The 25,846-nt window shown below is 34.1% G+C and overlaps 1 protein-coding gene across 1 annotated transcript in view; it reads right to left on the bottom strand.

Annotated features, from left to right (window-relative positions):
- LOC121381627 (corticotropin-releasing factor receptor 1-like) overlaps window positions 1–25,846 on the bottom strand; it is a 154,855-nt gene that overhangs the window by 26,864 nt on the left and 102,145 nt on the right. Inside the window, exon 3 of the mRNA XM_041510963.1 lies at window positions 22,348–22,584. Within this exon, the coding sequence (XP_041366897.1) occupies window positions 22,348–22,584 (237 nt within the window). The remainder of the gene's footprint in view (window positions 1–22,347; window positions 22,585–25,846) is intronic.

Raw genomic sequence — 25,846 nt, 5'->3', positions numbered from 1 at the left:
ATGTAGCTAGTTTGCCCTAAAAACAACGTGTCAGAATGACAAAATGTTTGAGATCCAATACCTTATGATCAATGTCCTCTAATGGTATCGTTAAACAAAACTGAATGAAACGGAGAGGGACAGTCGACGATTTATTAACTTACCCTTAATGCTGTATTATAAACAGTTTACAGTTCTGTCGATTCGTTAGGTTTGCATATAACTGCATTTAGAAATAAGACTCGAGACTATAGCTTTATGATTGTTGTGTCCTTTTTCTTTTTCGACCGGCCTCGGTGGCGTCGTGGCAGGCCATCGGTCTACAGGCTGGTAGGTACTGGGTTCGGATCCCAGTCGAGGCATGGGATTTTTAATCGAGATACCGACTCCAAACCCTGAGTGAGTGCTCCGCAAGGCTCATTGGGTAGGTGTAAACCACTTGCACCGACCAGTGATCCATAACTGGTTCAACAAAGGCCATGGTTTGTGCTATCCTGCCTGTGGGAAGCGCAAATAAAAGATCCCTTGCTGCCTGTCGTAAATAGAGTAGCCTATGTGGCGACAGCGGGTTTCCTCTAAAAACAGTGTCAGAATGACCATATGTTTGACGTCCAATAGCCGATGATAAGATAAAAAATCAATGTGCTCTAGCGGCGTCGTTAAATAAAACAAACTTTACTTTACTTTACTTTTTCTTTTTCGCGTCTTAGTGTATCAGTTTAGTGCGTTGTTTTGGCGTGTCTCAGACGTGTAGGTTTTTCACGACTATAGCGCATGCATCTGGTGGCATGTTTAATGGGTGTGAACTCCACCGACGTGAACTCCACCGATGTGTTTCACAGCCGTGGACCTCGTGTGTTCTCTACATGCAACATGAGCCTCAGAAACGAAACCTGTGCTTAAGTATGAATTAGTAATCTTTATTATGGTAAAAATAGAAAAGAAAGAAAGAAAAGAAAACGAAACAAGGCAAAGAAATGCTGAATGCCCCGGCATATGTACGTCATCACATCACAACGAGCACTTAAAAGGGACTACATTTGTATATTATCGTCATTAGTATATTATGGATTGCGCAATAAAGGCTCTCCGACGTCATTTAACCGTAAATAAAATGTGTTGAGTGTGTCGTTAAATAAACCATTTCCATTTCCAATAAAGGCTCATATAACTGTATGCGGTGCGTGCGTTCGGTCCGACTGTTACATCAGTGTGGTTTGCGTTTTGGGCATATAAACCATACACAACTTATTTCACTGCGGCGCGCGTGCGTATTTAGACGCGCGCATCGCAAGAATCCAATTTAAACGCTTTCATTAAAACTAACGTATTTCGATATTTGTGTAACCGGACCGCACGCACGCGTCGCAGCCAGTCGATATGAGCCTTAAATGTATTGTTACTTAATAATGAGCAGTGAGGCCGGAAACGTTCAGCAGGTATAACATCAGCTACATTTATTGTATTTTCTTTTCAAAAGAGCAATGTGTTTTTGGTTGCAGTTATAGCACACCACCGTATTTTAAATTGTAGCGTGCCAACATAATTTATTAAGAAAATACAACATTATAATTATATTTCTTTTCCTGTTTTCTTAAACGGATGAAATTATATTGTTGTTTAATTTCCATGGCAACTAAAAGTGAATATGTAGGTTGACTATAACAGCCATTATGAAATGACAATGTTAATGGCAGACATCCACCTTAAAAAAAGCGTTCTATATTGAAGAGCGCCTTTTATGTTAGATAATAAAAACGGCATACGGTGTGCCAATTACCCGCCTGAAACCATTCCGCCCATAAACGTCTTTAACCTATGAACGCTGTTCAGCGGATTTCGGTAGACGTGAATAACAAAAATATATTTCCCGGAACGTGAACAAAAAAAACAAAAACAAAAATTATAATTAGGTCAGTGTTAGGTACTTTTTAAAGGGTTTTTTTTCTGTATTGTTACACTTTTCACCTACGTATTATCAATCAATAAAAATGTGCGGGGGTGGGGGGGGGGGGGGGGGGGGGGGGGGGGGGGGGGGGTTTACATTAAAAAATAAAGCCGGCCTTTTATTTAAGTATGGCCGGATTTTTAGAATCACTTTTTTTTACGCTTTAACAGAGATGTCATCATTTAAAAGAAGAAACAAGTGTTTTATTTAACGACGCACTCAGCACATATTTATGAACGGTTATATGGCGTCGGACATATGGTTTATGGCCACACGTGCAGCTAACAAGAGAGATAGTTTTCTGTCGCTATTCCGTGTGCTAAGTACTGTTTTCGGTTAGCAGCAAGGGATCTTTTATATATCACACGCAAGACAGTACATACCACGGCCTTTGTTACATCACATACTAAACCTGACCCATTTACGGCTAAAAGTACAACATATACATGGTCTAGATTTAACGCAAAAACGTCTATAACATCAACAGGGGCGGGACGTAGCCCAGTGGTAAAGCGCTAGCCTGACGCGCGGTCGGTCTAGGATCGATCCCCATCGATGGGCCCATTGCGCTATTTCTTATTCCAGCCACTGAACCACGAATGGTATATCAAAGCCGTGGTATGTGCTATGATGCCTGCAGGATGGTACATATAAAAGATCCATTGATATTAATGCAAAAAATATAGTGGGTTTCCTCTCTAAGACTACAGGGGGGTGGGGGGTGGGACGTAGCCTAATGGTAAAGTGCTCGCTTGATGCGCGGTCGGTTTGGGATCGATCCCAGTCAGTGGGCCCATTGGGCTATTTCTCGTTCCAGCCAGTGCACCACGACTGGTATATCAAAGGTCGTGGTATGTATATCCTGTCTGTGGGATGGTGCATATAAAACATTCCTTGCTACTAATGTAAAAATGTAGCGAGTTTCCTCTTTAAGACTATATGTGAAAAGTACCAAACGTTTGACATTCAATAGTCGATGGTTAGTACATCAATATGCTCTAGTGGTGTCGTTAAACTAAAAAAAAACTTGAACTTTTAACCATCGTTAACACGTTACACGTTTGCAAATTATTTGCTCCATCCTATCAACTTCAATATAGAAAACGTCTTCCTCTACAAAGCAGTGTGCCATGAAACAATAATTATTACAGACAGAGCAGACCAGTTGTGAGGTTATATCTCCTATACTGGGCAATGGGAAGATAACTGTAATATGTGGTCAGAAGAACTCGTATAAAACTATCTGCGTTCAGCTGACGCGAGTGTTTCATGACGTTACGAAACGAACGCTAGCCGGGTTTTTGTGCGTTTAAGAAATGGATGTGATATCATGTGAAACCAGCCTATTCATTAGCGGGCGATCTCGACAGAATGCTGTCCTCTTTTTTTTTAAGATTAATAATAAATACATGAACTGATTTTACATTTCAGTATCTACATCTATAACCCTGACTTAAGTTTCCTTAATTAGTGTGTGAGGAACATAAATATACGGAAAACATGACACAGCTATAATACAATACAATACAATGCTATCTCTACTGCAACCATTGTATGTTAAGGGGACAGATTCCCATTAAAAAGAAAAAAAAAGCAAACATGAACTGTATAACAACAATAAACAACAGATATTTAATATTCCACACAGACATAAATACAGATACACACATGTACGCACGCACACACATACATTTACATTCGTACACACATTCACACATACACACATACACATACACACACACACACACACAGACAGAGAGAGAGAGAGAGAGAGAGAGAGAGAGAGAGAGAGAGAGAGAGAGAGAGAGAGAGAGAGAGAGAGAGAGAGAGAGAGAGGGAGAGAGAGAGAGAGAGAGAGCAAGCGAGAGAGAGAGAGAGAGAGAGAGAGAGAGAGAGAGAGAGAGAGTGTGTGTGTGTGTGTGTGTGTGATAGAGCGAGAGAGAGCGAGAGAGCGAGAGAGATAATCTCTGTTCTGGTCTTAGGGTCAGTATAAGAACTTGTGGTACTACTATTATTACTGTGCACTTAATAGTATGAGGGCTGGATTTGTCTCAATCGATATACGCTCGCCTGTCATACTTGGGTCGCAGGCTCGAATCTCCTCAACGAAAAAGCCGTTGTATGCAGACACGACGGAAGCAATTGACTATGAGGGGAGGGGGCGTAAAGCAAAGTTTCTAGGGGAATCTGTGGTATGCTCCCTCTAAAATTTTGAAACCGAGATGTCCTGAAATGCAAAATTCATCTCTGCCTGAAGATTTACTACCAATAATATTTTTGATTCAGGATTATTGCAGGACTAGAGCCCCAACACCCTCCTCCAGCCGCTCCGCAGTGCCTGGTATGTGTTATCCTGTCTTCAAGAAAGTGTATATAAACAATCCATTGCTACTAATGGAACCAATGTAGTGGGTTTCCTCTAAACATTACGTATTAGAATTACAAAATATTCACCAGTAGCAAAGCAAAATTCAACTTTCATTTCAATTTCAACCACATCAATTCTTCGCAGGTTACACAGATATAAACGCATGTTTTGTATGTACGCGCATGATACTATATGTACTTGAGACGACGATAAACATAGTTCTGTCAAAACAGCCAATACGTTTTGCACGCATGCTTAAAATGCCACTACATCTTTTGCGTGAAACTATGCTTATCATCACTCGTGTGTAACTATTCCTCAAATTGAAATAAACACTTTAAATGACATTAACGAGGTTTTTTGGTGTAATACTAACATTCTAAAATGTTGCATGAGAAATAAGCAGTAAGTGAAACACCACGTGCCTTCTATACTAGAATCTTCTCTAAGAGTGTAAGGACAAAAGCGGAAAAAGGCGTGCGCTACAACAGCTTGCTCGGAATGTGCACGTTAAACCCTATGACATGACATGCGGCAAAAGTCACAGCGGTGTTCTTTAGACTCAATCTCCCGTTTGAGCCCTGCCCAAGGCCTGTCACTGAACATCAGCTCAGTGGTGTGTCGTGTTATCTGGAACTGGAGCATCACACGCACACAAGAATAGTACTTTATTTATATTTATAAGAATCGAACCAGCGCCATCGTTTGTCCTTGGTCTGTAAGTACTTCGGGAAGACATGGGCCGAGTTTAGCCACACCGAGCAGAGAAACGTCCGTTAGACTGGTTTATGCTCTTAACGTTAAACTATACGGCCACTTTGGGAACCAATCAAATAGTCAGCGACCGTTAGCGAAACGTTCGCTGGCTGAACTTAGTTATGGTGTTCTGTGATGATTTATAGGCTTTGCTCAGTTGTAATACGTCACCTGTGGGATAATATCTCACTTCTTAAATTATATCTTAATGTCAGAAAGAGTTTCTCACACGTGATAATGGGCATAGTTTCACGCAAAACCAAATATTGAGTGGCATTATGAAATCCAAAATGGTTATCCCAAACCTGAATTTTACTTCTGAAATGTAGGTTTATCATCAAACATCTAATTCCTATCATTTTAGATACCGAGGTAATAGACGACAAGACAAGACAAGAATTTATTTATACTCAGACCGTGGGCATGGGAGGAAAATACATATACTATTTATAACATTCACGTGACAAGATGGTCGATAATAGCAACCATGAAAAAAAACATGTCTCCCCTAAATCTTATTAATGTAAATTAAATAAAATTATTTGAATGCTTGACTCTTGAAATATAGGTCTGGCATCAAACATCAACTTGTAGCTTCTTTCATATTTAGATACTGAGAAAACCTCCAGTATGGCGGCCATCTTTACATTCAAAACGGCTACCGTAAACATGAGTTTAAAAAACTGATAAGAACCTTTTCCTTGACAAGTGGCCTCAGACCACAATTAATTTCGCTATATGTTTCTATATAGCCTTAGTGGCTATAACATTTTTATTAATATCAGCAGGCCCGTGAAGTTTTGTATGTACCTTTGCACGGGGGACACATACCCTGAAAAGGACAACCCCTGTTGTCTAGCTCTTTCTCCCAGCATATTGGTTTAAACAGACACACCCTCTAAACCAGGCCGGAGTACACCCATTTTACACAAAAAGCACTACTTTTGCATGGGCCGGAATTACCACAAACAAGTCTTCAATGTCAACAAGTTACACATGTTTACAAACTACATGCTATCCCCTGTCACTTCAGTCAAACAGTTGCCACTTCATAGCTGTCTGCCATGAAATAATCACAGTCAAACAGCAGACTACTTGCGCGGTCAAATTTCCGGATTTTGGACAACCAAATGGGAAGATAACTGTAATCTGAGGCCAAGTGTTGTATTTAAAATGCATTAAGTGTTGTTGCCAAGATTCTAGCCAAATGTTTCAGAGACGTCATCTTTCTGTGAAGGTAAAAAGCTAACAACAAACGCACAACAAAGTATTGATTAATGGTCTACAAAATATTTAACTTTCAAAATATCCAGTCTACTTATTTACCTTTATTACTTTGTGAAACCAGATTTTAACCTACCGTACTTTACACGGAGGGAACTTAGAACTATTAGTGTGAGCGCCAATTGTTGTCGAGCGAAGTAAACTTTGTCAAGTTGCCTCTCTAGTTCAAAGATCAAACTAATCTATAGTTAACCTTGGTAGATTACTTTCTTTCCGTTTGTGTGTTTAATGGCAACTTTAATTAGCCAATAACATACTGTAAATCACATATTGTTTTAACGTAAGTGGTAAATCTGTTGACCCTGGCAGGTCAACACGATCAATAAGTAACAAACAGTTCAGTCTATGCATAAACATCAATGATTTCTCAGTTTTGCGATACATTTCACATTAGGTAACCACTGCTGAGGAACTAAACTATAAGATTTATCATAATGCAATTCTCAACAGGACTTGCATTTTTCGGTATGCATAATTCAAGATGGCTGTCAGGCATTCTATCTTCTGACTGAAGTCATTAAGATGATATTTGAGAATGACCAGTTGGGAGTCTTAATGGCCCAACATGATACAAATTTAGTCTGGTTATAGAATATGATTTAAGACGTTTGTAACAACTGAAGACACATTTTAAGAACAAAAACAAAAATGGTACACATCACTTAAACCATTTCGGATTTAGCTGTTTGATAATACCCAAGGTCACAGGAATGAAAATGCATGCAGTTACTACATACTACCGCTATGGTTGGTTTCCAATAGCAGATGTTTAATTGAAGTAATTTTTCAGTCAAGGGATGAATAATATACATGGACTATATTATGTCCTTGATTTTAAATAACACTCTAGTTAGAAAACATTTTTTTTTTTTTACCAAATGTGTCGTGTGAACACGCCAGCTTTGCGTGTGAACCATCGAGGTATTAAACCTGCATCAAACCTGTCAGCTGTAGATCACAAGCGAAGCGTTGCTGACATCAATCACGAACCGTGTTAATTTGGTCAGTGTTTTAACAAGGTGAACACAGAATTCTTTTCTGTCGTGTTTTTCATTGTACATATATTTAACTTTATGCATGCAATATTGTCTTCGATTGGTTGAGAAGGCTATTTTTGAGAGGTTGTTTCGAAATAACTTTTTTTTCCTTCTGAATTTCCTGTTTGTAACGTTTTAATGGCATTGAATTGTGTGCGGCTCTTGGAAATCCGGGCAGGAAATACATGGGTTTAATCCACACAGCTATCTTAAGCTCTCTTAAGAAAGCTCGCATCGCCCTTACAAGTATTTCTGCATTGGACTGCCAGATCGCGCATTTGTGAGAGTTTAGTGAATCAGGCCGAGGGTTTAAATCGTAATTTATATCACAACAAGCGGTCAGTTGGCAAGTCAAGCACCACGTGTTGTGTTTATGTGTTTAACAACTATTCGTAATACAAATATATACTTTCTTTCGGTTTTTTTGCATTGGACACTTATTCTTGAATGTAATCGACTCTCCCCCCCCCCCCCTCCTCTCCTCTCCTCTCTTCCTCTCTCTCTCTCTCTCTCTCTCTCTCTCTCTCTCTCTCTCTCTCTCTCTCTCTCTCTCTCTCTCTCTCTCTCTCTGTCTGTGTGTGTGTATGTGTGAATGTGTGTACGAATGTAAATGTATGTGTGTGCGTGCGTACATTGTGTATGTGTATTTATGTCTGTGTGGAATGTTAAATATCTGTTGTTTATTGTTGTTATACAGTTCATGTTTTTTTTTTCTTTCTTTTTAATGGGAATCTGTCCCCTTAACCAGTGTAAACATACAATGGTTGCAATAAAGATAGCATTGTATTGTATTGTATTGTATTATAGCTGTGTCATGTTTTCCGTATATTTATGTTCCTCACACACTAATTAAGGAAACTTAAGTCAGGGTTATAGATGTAGATACTGAAATGTAAAATCAGTTCATGTATTTATTATTAATCTTAAAAAACCCTATAGTCTATTCAGTATCAGGGTGATTAACAATGATGTAATAAGTATATAAAACCAGTCAGCTGGCGGGATTCGAACCTAGTGCACAGTCACCGTGTAAGAAATGTTATGAATAAAGCTGTTTCGTATTCGTCCATAATATGCTCTTTGTTTAAACGTCGGTTTATTGCGTGTCGGTGTACAAGCCGTAATACGTGACAAACGGCCCGCACCGTTTACGTCATAGCGGGGGTAATTACAACAAAACCCCGTATTTGCTAATATGTTCTAACGTGGATTTTACTTCCGGTATGTTTTTCTATTGGGTCACGTCGGAAACATTACACCGCTCCATTGTGAGTATTCCCATAAAGACTAACATAAAGACTAAATTTACTTGCTTCTGTTAATTCTTTTCACAGACAAAAAAAATTGTGCATTATTATAATCCTTGCGTACCCATTATCGTTATCACCTTTAATGCAATCAGTTGTCGTCCAAAGTAAACCTTTTATTTTTGGCACACTGCTTAATCCCCTTCTGTGACCCCCCCCCCCCCCCCCCCTTCTCGGTGGACCCATTCTCAGATTGATTTGCTTTTCCCCAGTCACACTAGTGGCCGATGACTGGTATATCAAAGGCCGTCATATCTGGTATGTCTATGGGACAATGCATACAGACGATCCTTTGTTGTTCATTGAAAAACGTAGCGCGTTTCATCTACAATACCATACTACTGACAGCCAGTAGTATGATGAAGTAATATGCTCTGGTGGTGTCGTTAAACAAAACAAAATTTATTTTTCTCTAAATACGTAGTAATCAATAACATTATCAATTATATTTACCCATGACCTTCCTCCAAGAAGAAGCGGGACGTAGCCCAGTGGTAAAGCGCACACCTGGTGCGCGGTCAGTCTAGGATCAATACCCGATGGTAGACCCATTAGCCTATTTATCGTTCCAGACAGTGTACCACAACTGTTATAGGCCGTGGTATGTACTACCCTGTCTGTGGGATGTGCACAAAAAGACCCCTTGCACATAATTTTTTTTTTAAATATATATTTTAAATTATTTATTTATATATTTATTTTTGTGAAATAAAAAATCTTGAGGCTAGCGTTGTTTAAAATATTATTTTAAATGCCCTAAATCTAATCCACAACAGAAGTTAACAAATAAACATATCATTAAATGGGTGTTCTCGGGCGGTGTGTTTTTTCTCTCAAAATAGCCATGAGTAAAAAAAAAAACTAAAAAAAAAGGTGTAAACTCAGCACATTTACTCTTAATGACTGGCAGTAAGATATCTTTTATATGCACCACCCAACAGACAGGAGAGTACATACCACAGCCTTATTTGCAGCAATACTGTTGTGGAAACTGGTTTAAAAGATATACAGCCCAATGGATCCTAGATCGATCGAGCATCAGGCGGGCGCTTTACCAATGGTGGTGAGGGTATGTGTGCCCGCGTATGTATACACACACACACATAATCCACACACACAATCCACACACACGATGAAACTAACATATATTTTGGGCGATACCACAAGCACACCCACACTCCTGAGCTACGCTACAGGAACATGTGCATATGCGTCATTCCAGACCATTTAACTTAGAACACGAATTATAACTATGTGCGCTTGTTTGGTGGGTAATTAATTTCAGTGGTTAGCCTATTACAGTAATACATGAATAGTTCATTACAAACCAGGCTGTTTGATGTTGGTCCGCTGTGTCGATTTATTCGTGTTATTAACCGTATTTGTTGTTAAATGACAAATAGCTAATCTAGAAAATACATCTGATTTTCACAGTGGCAAACCAATACCCCACGACTGGTGTGTCAAAGACCGTGGTATGTGTTGTTATGTCTGTGCTAAAGTACATTTAAAATGTCCCTTGCACCTACTCGAAAAACATGTCATGCTTGAATAATTTTCTGATGGAAGCACGGGTGAGACGTAGCTTAGCGGTAAAGCGCTCGCTTGATGCGCGTTCGGTTTGAGATCGATCCCCGTCAGTGGGCCCATTGGGCTATTTCTCGCTCCAGCCAGTGCACCACGACTGGTACACCAAAGGCCATGGTATGTGGTATCCTGTTTATGGGATGGTGCATATAAAAGATCCCTTGCTGCTAATCGAAAAGAGTAGTCCATGAAGTGGCGACAGCGGGTTTCCTATCTCATTATCTGTGTGGTCCTTAACCATATGTCTGACGCCATATAACCGTAAATAAAATGTGTTGAGTGCGTCGTTAAATAAAACATTTCTTTCTTTGATGGAAGCACTGGGTTTTGCGTTGTCAATGTCCACGATTTTGTTATCAACTATTAAAGTGGGATCAATGTCCATCCGACTATTTGTCGGTACTGCTGTCTGTTAAGTGTTTGTTATGGTGTTTTAATCAATTATTAATAACTGTACTGCTATGTATATAAACAAGTGGAAATGTCCGTCTTGCTGGTAATGTGTTGTCAACATTTGTACTAATGTCTTTTTATATCTAATATTGTCTTTATTGTTATCCAGGTAGTTATGTTTCATGCACGAATGTATGTATGTATAGTTTATTTAGTTTATTTAGTTTATTTGATCCATGTAGTGTAATTTTCATTCTAAAAATGGGTGTATTTTTGGATAGTGCAAAAGCTTACCGTCATTATCCAGTAGTGTAATTCAACATTTACCCTATATGCTGTTTTTATTATAAAGCTTAAAAAGTTTTAACTTGTAACGTGATGCCAAGGTCTGTTTTGTTGTTAGTAGCATGTTTTCAGTCTTTGTACTGGGTTTTTCCAAGCTATCATATTTGTAGTGTTTGATAGACATTAATTTTGTATACATTTATGCTTAATTCGAATAGATGAATACATAACACCACCGCTAGTAGTGTTGCTTTAGAAACTGTCACCATATCGGCAGTGCCTGTCACTAAATTGGCAGTGCCTGTCACTATATTGGCAGTGCTTGTCGCCAATTGGCAGTACTTGTCACCAAATTGGCAGTGCTTGCCACTATATTGGCAGTGCTTGTCACTATATTGGCAGTGTTTGTCACTAAATTGGCAGTGCCTGTCACTATATTGGCAGTGATTGTAACTAAATTGGCAGTGCTTGTCACTAAATTGGCAGTGCTTGTCGCTATATTGGCAGTGCTTGTCGTAATGTTTGTCACTATATTGGTAATATTTGTCACTACATTTGTATATTATTATAATGTTTGTCACTATATTGGTAATGTTTGTCACTACATTTGTATATTATTATAATGTTTGTCACTATATTGGTTATGTTTGTCACTACATTTGTATATTATTATAATGTTTGTCACTACATTTGTATATTATTATAATGTTTGTCACTATATTTGTATATTATTATAATGTTTGTCACTATATTAGTAATGTTTGTCACTATATTTGTATATATATTATAATGTTTCTCATTATATTTGTATATTATTATAATGTTTGTCACTACATTTGTATATTATTATAATGTTTGTCACTATATTGTTAATGTTTGTCACTACATTTGTATTTTATTATAATGTTTATCACTAAATTTGTATATTATTATAATGTTTGTCACTATATTGGTAATGTTTGTCACTACATTTGTATATTATTATGATGTTTGTCACTACATTTGTATATTATTATAATGTTTGTCACTACATTTGTATATTATTATAAGGTTAGTCACTATACTGGTAATGTTTGTCACTACATTCGTATATTATTATAATGTTTGTCACTACATTTGTATATTATTATAATGTTTGTCACTACATTTGTATATTATTATAATGTTTGTCAATATATTGGTAATGTTTGTCACTATATTTGTATATTATTATAATGTTTGTCACTACATTTGTATATTATAATAATGTTTGTCACTACATTTGTATATTATTATAATTTTTGTCCCTATATTAGTAATGTTTGTCACTATATTTGTATATTATTATAATGTTGTCACTACATTTTAAATTATTATAATGTTTGTCACTATGTCGGTAATGTTTGTCACTACATTTGTATATTATTACAATGTTTGTCATTATATTTATATATTATTATAATGTTTGTCACTATATTGTTAATGTGTGTCACTACATTTGTATATAATATAATGTTTGTCACTACATTTGTATATTATTATAATGTTTGTCACTACATTTGTATATTATTATAATTTTTGTCCCTATATTAGTAATGTTTGTCACTATATTTGTATATTATTATAATGTTGTCACTACATTTTAAATTATTATAATGTTTGTCACTATGTCGGTAATGTTTATCACTACATTTGTATATTATTACAATGTTTGTCATTATATTTATATATTATTATAATGTTTGTCACTATATTGTTAATGTGTGTCACTACATTTGTATATAATATAATGTTTGTCACTACATTTGTATATTATTATAATGTTTGTCACTACATTTGTATATTATTATAATATTTGTCACTATATTAGTATATTATTATAATGTTTGTCACTATATTAGTAATGTTTGTCACTATATTTGTATATTATTATAATGTTGTCACTACATTTTATATTATTATAATATTTTTCACTATATTGTTAATGTGTGTCACTACATTTATATATTATTATAATGTTTGTCACTACATTTGTATATTATTATAATGTTTGTCACTACATTTGTATATTATTATAATGTTTGTCACTATATTTGTATATTATTATAATGTTTCTCACTACATTTGTATTTTATTATAATGTTTAACACTATATTGTTAATGTTTGTCACTACATTTGTATATTATTATAATGTTTATCACTAAATTTGTATATTATTATAATGTTTGTCACTATATTGGTAATGTTTGTCATTACATTTGTATATTATTATGATGTTTGTCACTACATTTGTACATTATTATAATGTTTGTCACTACATTTGTATATTATTATAAGGTTTGTCACTATACTGGTAATGTTTGTCACTACATACGTATATTATTATAATGTTTGTCACTATATTTGTATATTATTATAATTTTTGTCACTATATTAGTAATGTTTGTCACTATATTTGTATATTATTATAATGTTGTCACTACATTTTAAATTATTATAATGTTTGTCACTATGTCGGTAATGTTTGTCACTACATTTGTATATTATTACAATGTTTGTCATTATATTTGTATATTATTATAATGTTTGTCACTATATTGTTAATGTGTGTCACTGCATTTGTATATTATTATAATTTTTGTCACTATATTAGTAATGTTTCTCACTATATTTGTATATTATTATAATGTTGTGACTACATTTTAAATTATTATAATGTTTGTCACTATGTCGGTAATGTTTGTCACTACATTTGTATATTATTACAATGTTTGTCATTATATTTGTATATTATTATAATGTTTGTCACTATATTGTTAATGTGTGTCACTACATTTGTATATTATTATAATGTTTGTCACTACATTTGTATAGTATTATAATGTTTGTCACTATATTTGTATATTATTATAATGTTTGTCACTACATTTTAATTTATTATAATGTTTGTCACTATATCGGTAATGTTTGTCACTACATTTGTATATTATTATAATGTTTGTCACTACATTTGTATTTTATTATAATGTTTGTCACTATATTGTTAATGTTTGTCACTACATTTGTATATTATTATAATGTTTATCACTAAATTTGTATATTATTATAATGTTTGTCACTACATTTGTATATTATTATGATGTTTGTCACTACATTTGTATATTATTATAATGTTTGTCACTACATTTGTATTTTATTATAATGTTTGTCACTATATTGTTAATGTTTGTCACTACATTTGTATATTATTATAATGTTTATCACTAAATTTGTATATTATTATAATGTTTGTCACTACATTTGTATATTATTATGATGTTTGTCACTACATTTGTATATTATTATAATGTTTGTCACTATATTTGTATATTATTATAAGGTTTGTCACTATACTGGTAATGTTTATCACTACATTCGTATATTATTATAATGTTTGTCACTATATTTGTATATTATTATAATTTTTGTCACTATATTAGTAATGTTTTTCACTATATTTGTATATTATTATAATGTTGTCACTACATTTTAAATTATTATAATGTTTGTCACTATGTCGGTAATGTTTGTCACTACATTTGTATATTATTACAATGTTTGTCATTATATTTGTATATTATTATAATGTTTGTCACTATATTGTTAATGTGTGTCACTGCATTTGTATATTATTATAATTTTTGTCACTATATTAGTAATGTTTGTCACTATATTTGTATATTATTCTAATGTTGTCACTACATTTTAAATTATTATAATGTTTGTCACTATGTCGGTAATGTTTGTCACTACATTTGTATATTATTACAATGTTTGTCATTATATTTGTATATTATTATAATGTTTGTCACTATATTGTTAATGTGGTTGTATATTATTATAATGTTTGTCACTATATTGGTAATGTTTGTTACTATATTTGTATATTATTATAATGTTTCTCACTACATTTTAATTTATTATAATGTTTGTCACTATATCGGTAATGTTTGTCACTACATTTATATATTATTATAATGTTTGTCACTATATTTGTATATTATTATAATATTTGTCAATATATTGGTAATGTTTGTCACTATATTTGTATATTATTATAATGTTTGTCACTACATTTGTATATTATTATAATATTTGTCACTATATTTGTATATTATTATAATGTTTGTCACTATATTAGTAATGTTTGTCACTATATTTTTATATTATTATAATGTTGTCACTACAATTTATATTATTATAATGTTTGTCACTATGTCGGTAATGTTTGTCACTACATTTGTATATTATTATAATGTCTGTCATTATATTTGTATATTATTATAATGTTTGTCACCACATTTGTATTTTATTATAATGTTTGTCACTATATTGTTAATGTGTGTCACTACATTTGTATATTATTTTATGTTTGTCACACATTTGTATATTATTATAATGTTTGTCACTATATTTGTATATTATTATAATGTTTGTCACTACATTTTAATTTATTATAATGTTTGTCACTATATCGGTAATGTTTGTCACTACATTTGTATATTATTATAATGTTCGTCACTATATTTGTATATTATTATAATGTTTGTCACTACATTTGTATTTTATTATAATGTTTCTCACTATATTGGTAATGTTTGTCACTACATTTGTATATTATTATAATGTTTGTCACTTCATTGGTTATGTTTGTCACACATTTGTATATTATTATAATGTTTGTCACTACATTTGTATATTATTATAATGTTTGTCACTACATTTTAATTTATTATAATGTTTGTTACTATATCGGTAATGTTTGTCACTACATTTGTATATTATTATAATGTTCGTCACTATATTTGTATATTATTATAATGTTTGTCACTACATTTGTATTTTATTATAATGTTTGTCACTATATTGGTAATGTTTGTCACTACATTTGTATATTATTATAATGTTTGTCACTACATTTGTATATTATTATAATGTTTGTCACTATATTGGTAGTGTTTGTCACTACATTTGTATATTATTATAATGTTTGTCACTTCATTGGTTATGTTTGTCACTACATTTGTATATTATTATAATTTTTGTCACTATATTGGTAATGTTTGTCACTATATTTGTATATTATTATAATGTTTATCACTATATTGGTAATGTTTCTCGCTACATTTGTATATTATTATAAAAAAATTCACTATATTGGTAATGTTTGTCACTACATTTGTATTTTATTGTAATGTTTGTCATTATATTTGTATATTATTATAATGTTTGTCACTACATTTGTATTTTATTATAATGTATGCCACTATATTGTTAATGTTTGTCACTACATTTGTATATTATTATAATGTTTATCACTAAATTTGTATATTATTATAATGTTTGTCACTATATTGGTAATGTTTGTCACTACATTTGTATATTATTATGATGTTTGTCACTACATTTGTATATTATTATAATGTTTGTCACTACATTTGTATATTATTATAAGGTTTGTCACTATACTGGTAATGTTTGTCACTACATTCGTATATTATTATAATGTTTGTCACTACATTTGTATATTATTATAATGTTTGTCACTACATTTGTATATTATTATAATGTTTGTCAATATATTATTAATGTTTGTCACTATATTTGTATATTATTATAATTTTTGTCACTATATTAGTAATGTTTGTCACTACATTTTAAATTATTATAATGTTTGTCACTATGTCGGTAATGTTTGTCACTACATTTGTATATTATTACAATGTTTGTCATTATATTTGAATATTATTATAACGTTTGTCACTGCATTTGTATTTTATTATAATGTTTGTCACTATATTGTTAATGTGTGTCACTACATTTCTATATTATTATAATGTATGTCACTACATTTGTATATTATTATAATGTTTGTCACTACATTTGTATATTATTATAATGTTTGTCACTATATTGGTAATGTTTGTCACTATATTTGTATATTATTATAATGTTTGTCACTACATTTTAATTTATTATAATGTTTGTCACTATATCGGTAATGTTTGTCACTACATTTATATATTATTATAATGTTTGTCACTATATTAGTATATTATTATAATGTTGTAACTACATTTTATATTATTATAATGTTTGTCACTATGTCGGTAATGTGTGTCACTACATTTGTATATTATTATAATGTTTGTCATTATATTTGTATATTATTATAATGTTTGTCACTACATTTGTATTTTATTATAATGTTTGTCACTATATTGTTAATGTGGGTCACTACATTTGTATATTATAATAATGTTTGTCACTACATTTGTATATTATTATAATGTTTGTCACTATATTTATATATTATTATAATGTTTGTCACTACATTTTAATTTATTATAATGTTTGTCACTCTATCGGTAATGTTTGTCACTACATTTGTATATTATTATAATGTTTGTCACTATATTTGTATATTATTATAATGTTTGTCACGACATTTGTATTTTATTATAATGTTTGTCACTATATTGGTAATGTTTGTCACTACATTTGTATATTATTATAATGTTTGTCACTTCATTGGTTATGTTTGTCACTACATTTGTATATTATTATAATTTTGGTCACTATATTGGTAATGTTTGTCACTATATTTGTATATTATTATAATGTTTATCACTATATTGGTAATGTTTGTCACTACATGTGTATATTATTATAATGTTTGTCTCTACATTTGTATATTATTATAATGTTTGTCACTACATTTGTATATTATTATAATTTTTTTCACTATATTGGTAATGTTTGTCACTACATTTGTATTTTATTATAATGTTTGTCACTATATTGGTAGTGTTTGTCACTACAATTGTATATTATTATAATGTTTGTCACTATATTGGTAGTGTTTGTCACTACATTTGTATATTATTATAATGTGTGTCACTACATTGGTTATGTTTGTCACTACGTTTGTATATTATTATAATGTTTGTCACTACATTGGTTATGTTTGTCACTACGTTTGTATATTATTATAATGTTTGTCACTACATTGGTTATGTTTGTCACTACGTTTGTATATTATTATAATGTTTGTCACTATCTTGGTTATGTTTGTCACTACATTTGTATATTATTATAATGTTTGTCACTTTATATTGGTTATGTTTGTCACTACGTTTGTATATTATAATGTTTGTCACTATATTGGTAGTGTTTGTCACTACATTTGTATATTATTATAATGTTTGTCACTATATTGGTTATGTTTGTCACTACATTTGTATATTATTATAATGTTTATCACTATATTGGTAGTGTTTGTCACCACATTTGTATATTATTATAATGTTTGTCACTATATTAGTTATGTTTGTCACTACATTTGTATATTGTTATAATGTCTGTCACTATATTGGTAATGTTTGTCACTACATTTGTATAGTATTATGTTTGACACAATATTCGTAATGTTTGTCACTACATTTGTATATTATTATAATGTTTATCACGATATTAGTAATGTTTGTCACTATATTTGTATATTATTATAGTTTGTCACTACATTTTATATTATTATAATGTTTGTCACTATATTGGTTGTGTTTGTCACTACATTTGTATATTATTATAATGTCGTTAAATAAGTAGTGTTTGTCGCTATGTAAGTAGTGTTTGTCGCTATGTTAGTAGTGTCTGTCACTATGTTGATAGTTTGTGACTATTTTGGAAGTTTGTCACTATTTTGGTAATGTTTATCACCATATTGGCTGTGTTGTATTCATGCCACGATTACGTTTGTCCTGCAATTTCCAGATTTTGATTGAAACTGAGACTGACCTAATATACCGAACCCCATTGAAAACACACACCAGACTTGTAGTTGTAAAAACGATATGAAAAGAAAAATCAATACATTTTACTAAAATTGTATAATTCAATGTATTCTGGTAGGTAATAAATAACATAAAATGTGTATGCCAGTTATTGTTAAGGGTTATTGTATGTTCTGTAGCAACCGCACACGTGCAATAAATATAAAAACTAAAAATAGAATGGAGATCAGCATATTTCTGGTGATCGTGTTTTGTAGAACGTAACAAACTGTAAAATCGTCAATATAAAATAACAACGATAATCGCTTCTCATATCGACTATGTAACACAAGATTAAAGGCTGTATGTCTAAGACTAACAGCATGATAAAGCCGGTGTCTTGAATGGCCCCAAGTCAATGATAGCGTGATTGGAGTGTATATAGCCGACCAGTGAGGACAAGAGTTGAACAACTGAAACATAATGGCAAAGAAACAGTGTGAAAAACCACAGTGTCTACAGCTTCAAACAATGTATTGCACAATCTAATTAAACTTAGCTCCACTATTACATGTGGATCTAACAGCAGCCCGTTGGAGCTCATGTCCAATTGAACTTCCATTCGACCAATCAAAACATTACTTGCAAAATTATGCCAGCGATTTGAAAAGAATTTGAAAACATTCAGGATTCTGCCGAGGGTATACGAAATGATTCGGGTGAATTACGAAGTATGCCGGAAACTAATTGCAATATAAAATTTTATATAAAATTAGTTTCAAGACGAAAACAAACACCCGTGATGGTATAGCCATAAAATCTGTTTATACTAGTATACAATCCAGAGTTAATAGAGAGGTTTAGATTGATTACGTGTACGTGTAATGTGACGTCACGCGTACTCGCAATGAACTTGTAGAAACACTGTTTAGAAACGACGTTGTCCGTACGCGTACGTGTGTGAAAAGAAAACTACATTATGATTGGACCAGCTTTCTTCATAATGTAAAAATTTGACTGTCACAAAACACATGTGTGCGATACATAGATTAGATGTAGTAGAACTGAACATGATGGCTTTATATTTTAAATGAAAAACTGACACGCTTTCACAACAGTGGCGGAACTATGGGGCGCCCCCCCCCCCCCCCCCCCCACACACACACCACTGTTTCACAAGCGATTTATAATGATTTATTCGACACTATTCTTTGTAGAATAACTGTAAAACAGTTATATATACATTCAACTTTTAAAACAATATAATTTAAGATGTAGAATAATATAAATAGAAAGTTTATCTTCTACAAGTTTGTACATACGTGTAAACTCGGCGCCACACGTTTATGTCGACGTGTAACGTGTAGAAATATCACGTGACGCGCTAAAAATGACGATGTAAAACACTCAAGTAGGTCACCACACGTAGGCGTACAGGTACACGTAAGAAATCTAAACCTCTGTTATTACTGCAGTTTTCCCCCTGTTTTTTTCAATGTTGAAATTGACCAACAAGTTCGCCTATTGCCTAAATAGTCTCGCCCGATATTTTTAGAATTTGTATGCTCCCGAAGAACGCTCTAAAAGGCGAGGTGTAATTGGTCGATATTTAAATTGTTATTCCTGCCCCGGAGGCTGGACCCGTGGTCGGCGTGCCTGAACCTTCATTGGATATGGGCACGTAAATAGAGTTCCTATTCCCATTCCCACAAATTGTTATTTATAGATGAAATGTCATCTAGACATAGGAGTCCACGCAGTGCTGTTAGATCTACTGGTAAGACCCAGTGAAGCTAATTTTAATTGGATTGTGTATTGCATGACTGATCAACTCTTGAAACTGTAATTGTATGTAGCAGTTACCCATCAAGAATTCATTCATTCATTCATTCATTCATTCATTGTTATTTTTGTCCTTATATTCAATTAAGGTTCAAGCACGCCGTCGTGGTCACACACACATCAGCTACTGGGCTATCTGTCCAGGACAGTGGGTTAGTTGTTAGTGGTTAGTGAAAGAAATTGGTGTTAGTAGCCTTAGTCCTACCCACTGAGTCATTAAACTGCCTCGGGCGTGGGAGTCGGTACCTGGAAGCGAACCCAGTACCTCCTGGCTTAAGTTCGATGGTTTAACCGCTACACCACCGAAGCTGGTCATCAAGAGTATTGGTATATTTTTAGAAAATGACTCGATTCCCCTTTCACAGTGTGAACTCATTCATAATGTCCTGGTCCTATTCCTATATGTGAAGTTTCATGAAAATCGAATGAGAAATGAAGTAACTAGAGCGGTGACATCATATTTCTATTTTTAGACCTTGACCTTTGACCCAGACAAGCAAAACACGAACTAGTTAAAGATACCATGATCCTATTTCTATATATAAAGATGAGAAATGATGTCACTAGAGCGGTGAGGTCGTATGTCTATTTTTAGTATTAGTGACCTTGACCTTTGATGCAGACCAGGAAAATGCGAACTCCTTCAAGACAGAGGGGTACCAGACGTTTCGCCCCCAAGCCAGTTCGCCCCCAGGTCTGTTCGCCCCCAGTCAGTTCGCCCCCAAATAGGATGTCAGTTCGCCCCCACGTGCGTAACCAGTTCGCCCCCACAAAGGTACCAGTTTTCCCCCATAATAGCACCCCTATGTCGATGTGAATGTGTGATCTGGACCCATCTGTGTGTGGCGAGCTTCCTCTAATGCAGCCTTATATGTGTAAAAGTGCTCTTTTTAATTTTCTGAAGAAACACACACACACGCGCGGGCCTCTAAAGAAACAATACAACAATTGTTTAAAAGTAACAAATAATTGGGAGTTGGGGGCGAACTGACTAAAAGTTTTGGGCGAACTGACAAATAGTTGGGGGCGAACAGGCAAACAGTTGGGGGCGAATCGACTTAGGGACGAACTGCCTTGGGGCCGAAAAGTCATGAATTCCGACAGACTGTATCATTAAATAAAACATTCCTTCTTTCCTTTCTTCAAGACATGATGTTCCTATCCCTGTAATATGTGAAGTTTTATGAAAATCGGATCAGAAACGAATACGTACGGGCAAACGATATATCCCTTCGACGACTGGTGGCAAGGGGATACTGAAGTTGGTGCGTGTACCCACCCGATCACCTAAAACGGACTTTGTGTAGTTTTTATATATTAGTATGTTTTATGAACAACTCCACTCTTCAAGACCAAATGACATTGTAGAAAATTCATAAAAATAGCATTTCATGGGCAAAACCATTTATCAACATGAAATATTAAACAACGCCTTCTTGTTATCTTGTTATCTCACCTGTTTTTGGTTTTTCAAATTAAATATAAAAATATAAACTTTTTTTGTGCCTACATTTTGTAGAAAAAAGGACGCTCACCAAGTAATTTTCATATAACCTAATTAATACTTCATCTATAAATAGATGTACTAATTAATACTATATAATAATATCAATAGATGTACGAATTATATATATATATATATATATATATATATATACTATAAATAGATGTATTAATTAATAGTAGAATACGATCAATACATGCACTAATTAATACTCTAAATATATGTACTAATTAATACTCTATAATACTATAAATAAATGTACTCACGTAGCGGGTCGACGCCGAGCAGGTCCCTGGGGCAGGAGACGACGGCGAGGGTGTTGGCGGGGGTGTGGTGCCAGCAGCTGAAGCCGTCCCACGTCGTGTTGCAGTACACAGCGCCGGTGTCTGAAAAGAGTGCACTCAGAGTAGCGGCATTGTCACAGGCTCGCTTGTAGCGCAACTGTTTCATCTCAAACAAAATCACCGCGTCCTCGTACGCATCCATACCGACAGTGTCTCTCACTGAACAGTCACGAATACACACTCACGAGGTACCCTCTTAAACGTATTTAACGAATACACACTCAGGAAAAGCAGCCGTAAGCTATTTGACGAATACACGTTCAAGGGAATTCTCTTAAAAAGAATTTTTTTAATGAATACACATTCGCAAGAATTGTCTTAAGATATTTCGCGAAGTCACACTACATTTAACTAATTCACACCCGCAAGAATTCTTTCAAGATATTTAACGAAGACACCGTTACAAGAATTCTCTGAAGGACATTTTTATCATCACACTATAGCAATGTCTTATTATACTGTCGGCTACTGACAGAAAAGAAGCGACACTTCGTAAGCAAAGGCGTCATGTGGAATTACACATGCTTCCCTCAAAGAACGAGTTCAATACATTCAAGAGTACGGGAGACAAGTGCAAGCGCAGTAACAAATTACCAGTTCGATACTTAATACGGCGCCACTTGTTACAGGGGTGTGTATCGCACGACACAACAATTACGTAACCCCCGCACTGTTAGGTTTACTGTTAGAATCACAACAAAAATTATTGGTTGGTGACGCCGCTAACATCAATCTGTTGTCGATTTCTGCTATGCGTGTGAAGGATCATTGGTAATCACTCATGCGGAAGCCTTCTGAAAACTTATCTCACATTCACCGTTGTTAAAAATCTTGTCAAACCCAGTGAGCGCAGCGCTAGCGAACACATTCCAGTGATAAATATTCAAACGTTAGAATCAATACGAAAAACATCCACACTGTGATAATCTCTATTTAATCTGAACTGTTGATACTTTTTTCTGTGATCGTTTTTGTTTTCTTTTTTTTCCTTTTCCCACCATTGTAACGTTATGCAAACACCACGGAAGAAATCAAATTCAGTAGTGAAAATCAGTAGAGGTTAGCAGGTGAAAAACGCTAATATCCTGGCCGCTTTATCCTCGGTTCGCGACTTATCATTAGCATGCAGTGGAAGCACTTGTTCGCGTGCGAGTCTCGCTCTCCTCGCTCGGTTTTTAACGGCCCTGTGTGATTTTTCTATTGTCCATAAAGACGGCCTGTGCCTAGTAGACGTGTAACCATTAGCTTTATTAGTGCTCGAGTCAATTTGGACGGCCGTTTAACAATTAACAGAACACGTGGAGGCTATTGTACCTCTAGCCGTCTTTAACGTCGTATCAAGTGGGTGTCTTTCGAGTGGTTTTCTAAGGATTCAGTCCTCTTACGACATTGTTTGCTATTTGGGTCTAAAACTTAGTGGTGTTTGTTCTCATCCAGTCATACCTGGTGTATAGTCATCAACAAAATCACCGGGGACCGAGGCGGATGCAGAATGTTTGTAGGGAGAGTGTACAACGTTTAGAAAGGACCACATTATTAAAAAAAAAAAACAGGATCATTTGGCAAGCTGATCAATACAGACAGACAGATATACACCTCATTACAACAGAATAATATTTAGCATATAAATACAAGCAATATATATTATAAAATTGTAATGAGCCACTCTATACTGAGTTAGGGGGCGGGACGTAGTCCAGTGGTAAAGCGCTCGCTTGATGTGCGGTCGGTTTGGGATTGATCCCCGTTGGTGGGCCTATTGGGCTATTTCTCGTTCCAGCCAGTGCACCACGACTGGCATAACAAAGGCCGTGGTATGTGCTATCTTGCCTGTGGGATGGTGCATATAAAAGATCCTTTGCTACTAATGGAAAAAAATGTAGCGGGTTTCCTCTCTAAAACCATATGTCAAAATTACCACGTTAGACATCCAGTAGCCGATGATTAATAAATCAACGTGCTCTAGTGGTGTCGTTAAACAAAATAAACTTCTATACTGAGTTATGAGAGACTATTCGCTAAAACTATTTAAAAGACAAAGTAAACAACCCATACAATACAGTTAAAACAACGGCAACACAAATAAAACAATAAAATATATACAGTTAAAATATTATACATATTATATAAAAGGGATTTTCGATATTTAAGAATGCTATGGAATATGTGGCATCTAAGATACAAATATCGGGACAGGACAAGAAAAGTTCTGCATGTCGGTGCAATACGAGAAATACGAGGGTAATTCAGGGGTAGGGGATGCGTACCTTTAGCACCTTCTCCCTGGAGCATTTCATATTCCAAAATATTAAATCATATCTAGTTACCTGGGCTGTGTATTCAGGACAGTTGGCTAAGGGTTAGTTGTTAGAGAGAGAGAGAGAGAGAGAGAGAGAGAGAGAGAGAGAGAGAGAGAGAGAGAGAGAGAGAGAGAGAGAGAGAGAGAGAGAGAGGAGTCGATGAACTGGCCTTACACTCCCCGGTACCAGAATGCGTACTCAGTACCTACCGGCATTACGTCTTTGTTTTGTAGATGTTAACCGTGGACACAGTCTCAAATTAAATTGTTCCCAAAGAAAAGAAAGGGAAGTGAAAAACCCGATATGCAGAAATAATCATAAATAATATTTAAAAAATAATAATACATAACTTGTTTGTACTAATTAGGCATTTTAAATTTGGGCACATACTTAGATGGTTCACCAAAAATAAATGCTCATTGTTATTATAATTTATAAAAGGTTTCAAGCATTTAACAGTCAGTTAGAACATACAATTAGCTCGGAACTGGAAGCTAGGTTGATTTTTTCACATAAAAGTGTACAGTACCGTAACTGTTCAACCAAATAATTTGATTTTAGGTTTTGAAACAATGTACTTGGGTTAACAGCCTAAAGCTGTAGTTTACACCAGAGCGTAAATAAAACGCGAACAGGCCATTTGACATTAATAGTGCAGGCGAATAGAATTAGAGATCAAATACTGTAGTAATGATAGGCTCAGACTACCAACTGTCACGGCATAGTTGGCCAAGTTTCTGCTTTCACGATTTCTACGACTGTCTAGTTACTAGTCTGAGCGTTCTTAAAACTCGATTCTCGTCGTATAACCCATGAGTTGCTAATCTGAGCGCACACGCAATTAGGGAGGTGAATAAATTACAACGCAACCGTCGAGTTGGCCGACTTCGTCGTGACAGTTGACAATCTGAGCCTAGCATAACATAGACATACTAGTAGTCAATGCTGGAAATATAACTTATCATTTTTATTTGGATATGAATATATTTATTAAACCACACCCACCATTGTTTTGTATATGTACATACTGTATATTTCTAAAGTTCTGTATGCTCTATTATGTAATGCATTAAGTTGATGAATGGAAAAAAATAACCCACCTCAAAGTAATAAAGAACTTC

This window comes from Gigantopelta aegis, chromosome 9, assembly GCF_016097555.1.
Source record: "Gigantopelta aegis isolate Gae_Host chromosome 9, Gae_host_genome, whole genome shotgun sequence".
Lineage (NCBI taxonomy): Eukaryota > Metazoa > Mollusca > Gastropoda > Neomphalida > Peltospiridae > Gigantopelta > Gigantopelta aegis.
Note: the sequence above shows the minus strand (reverse complement) of the source record. Positions and strands in the feature narration are given on the sequence as shown.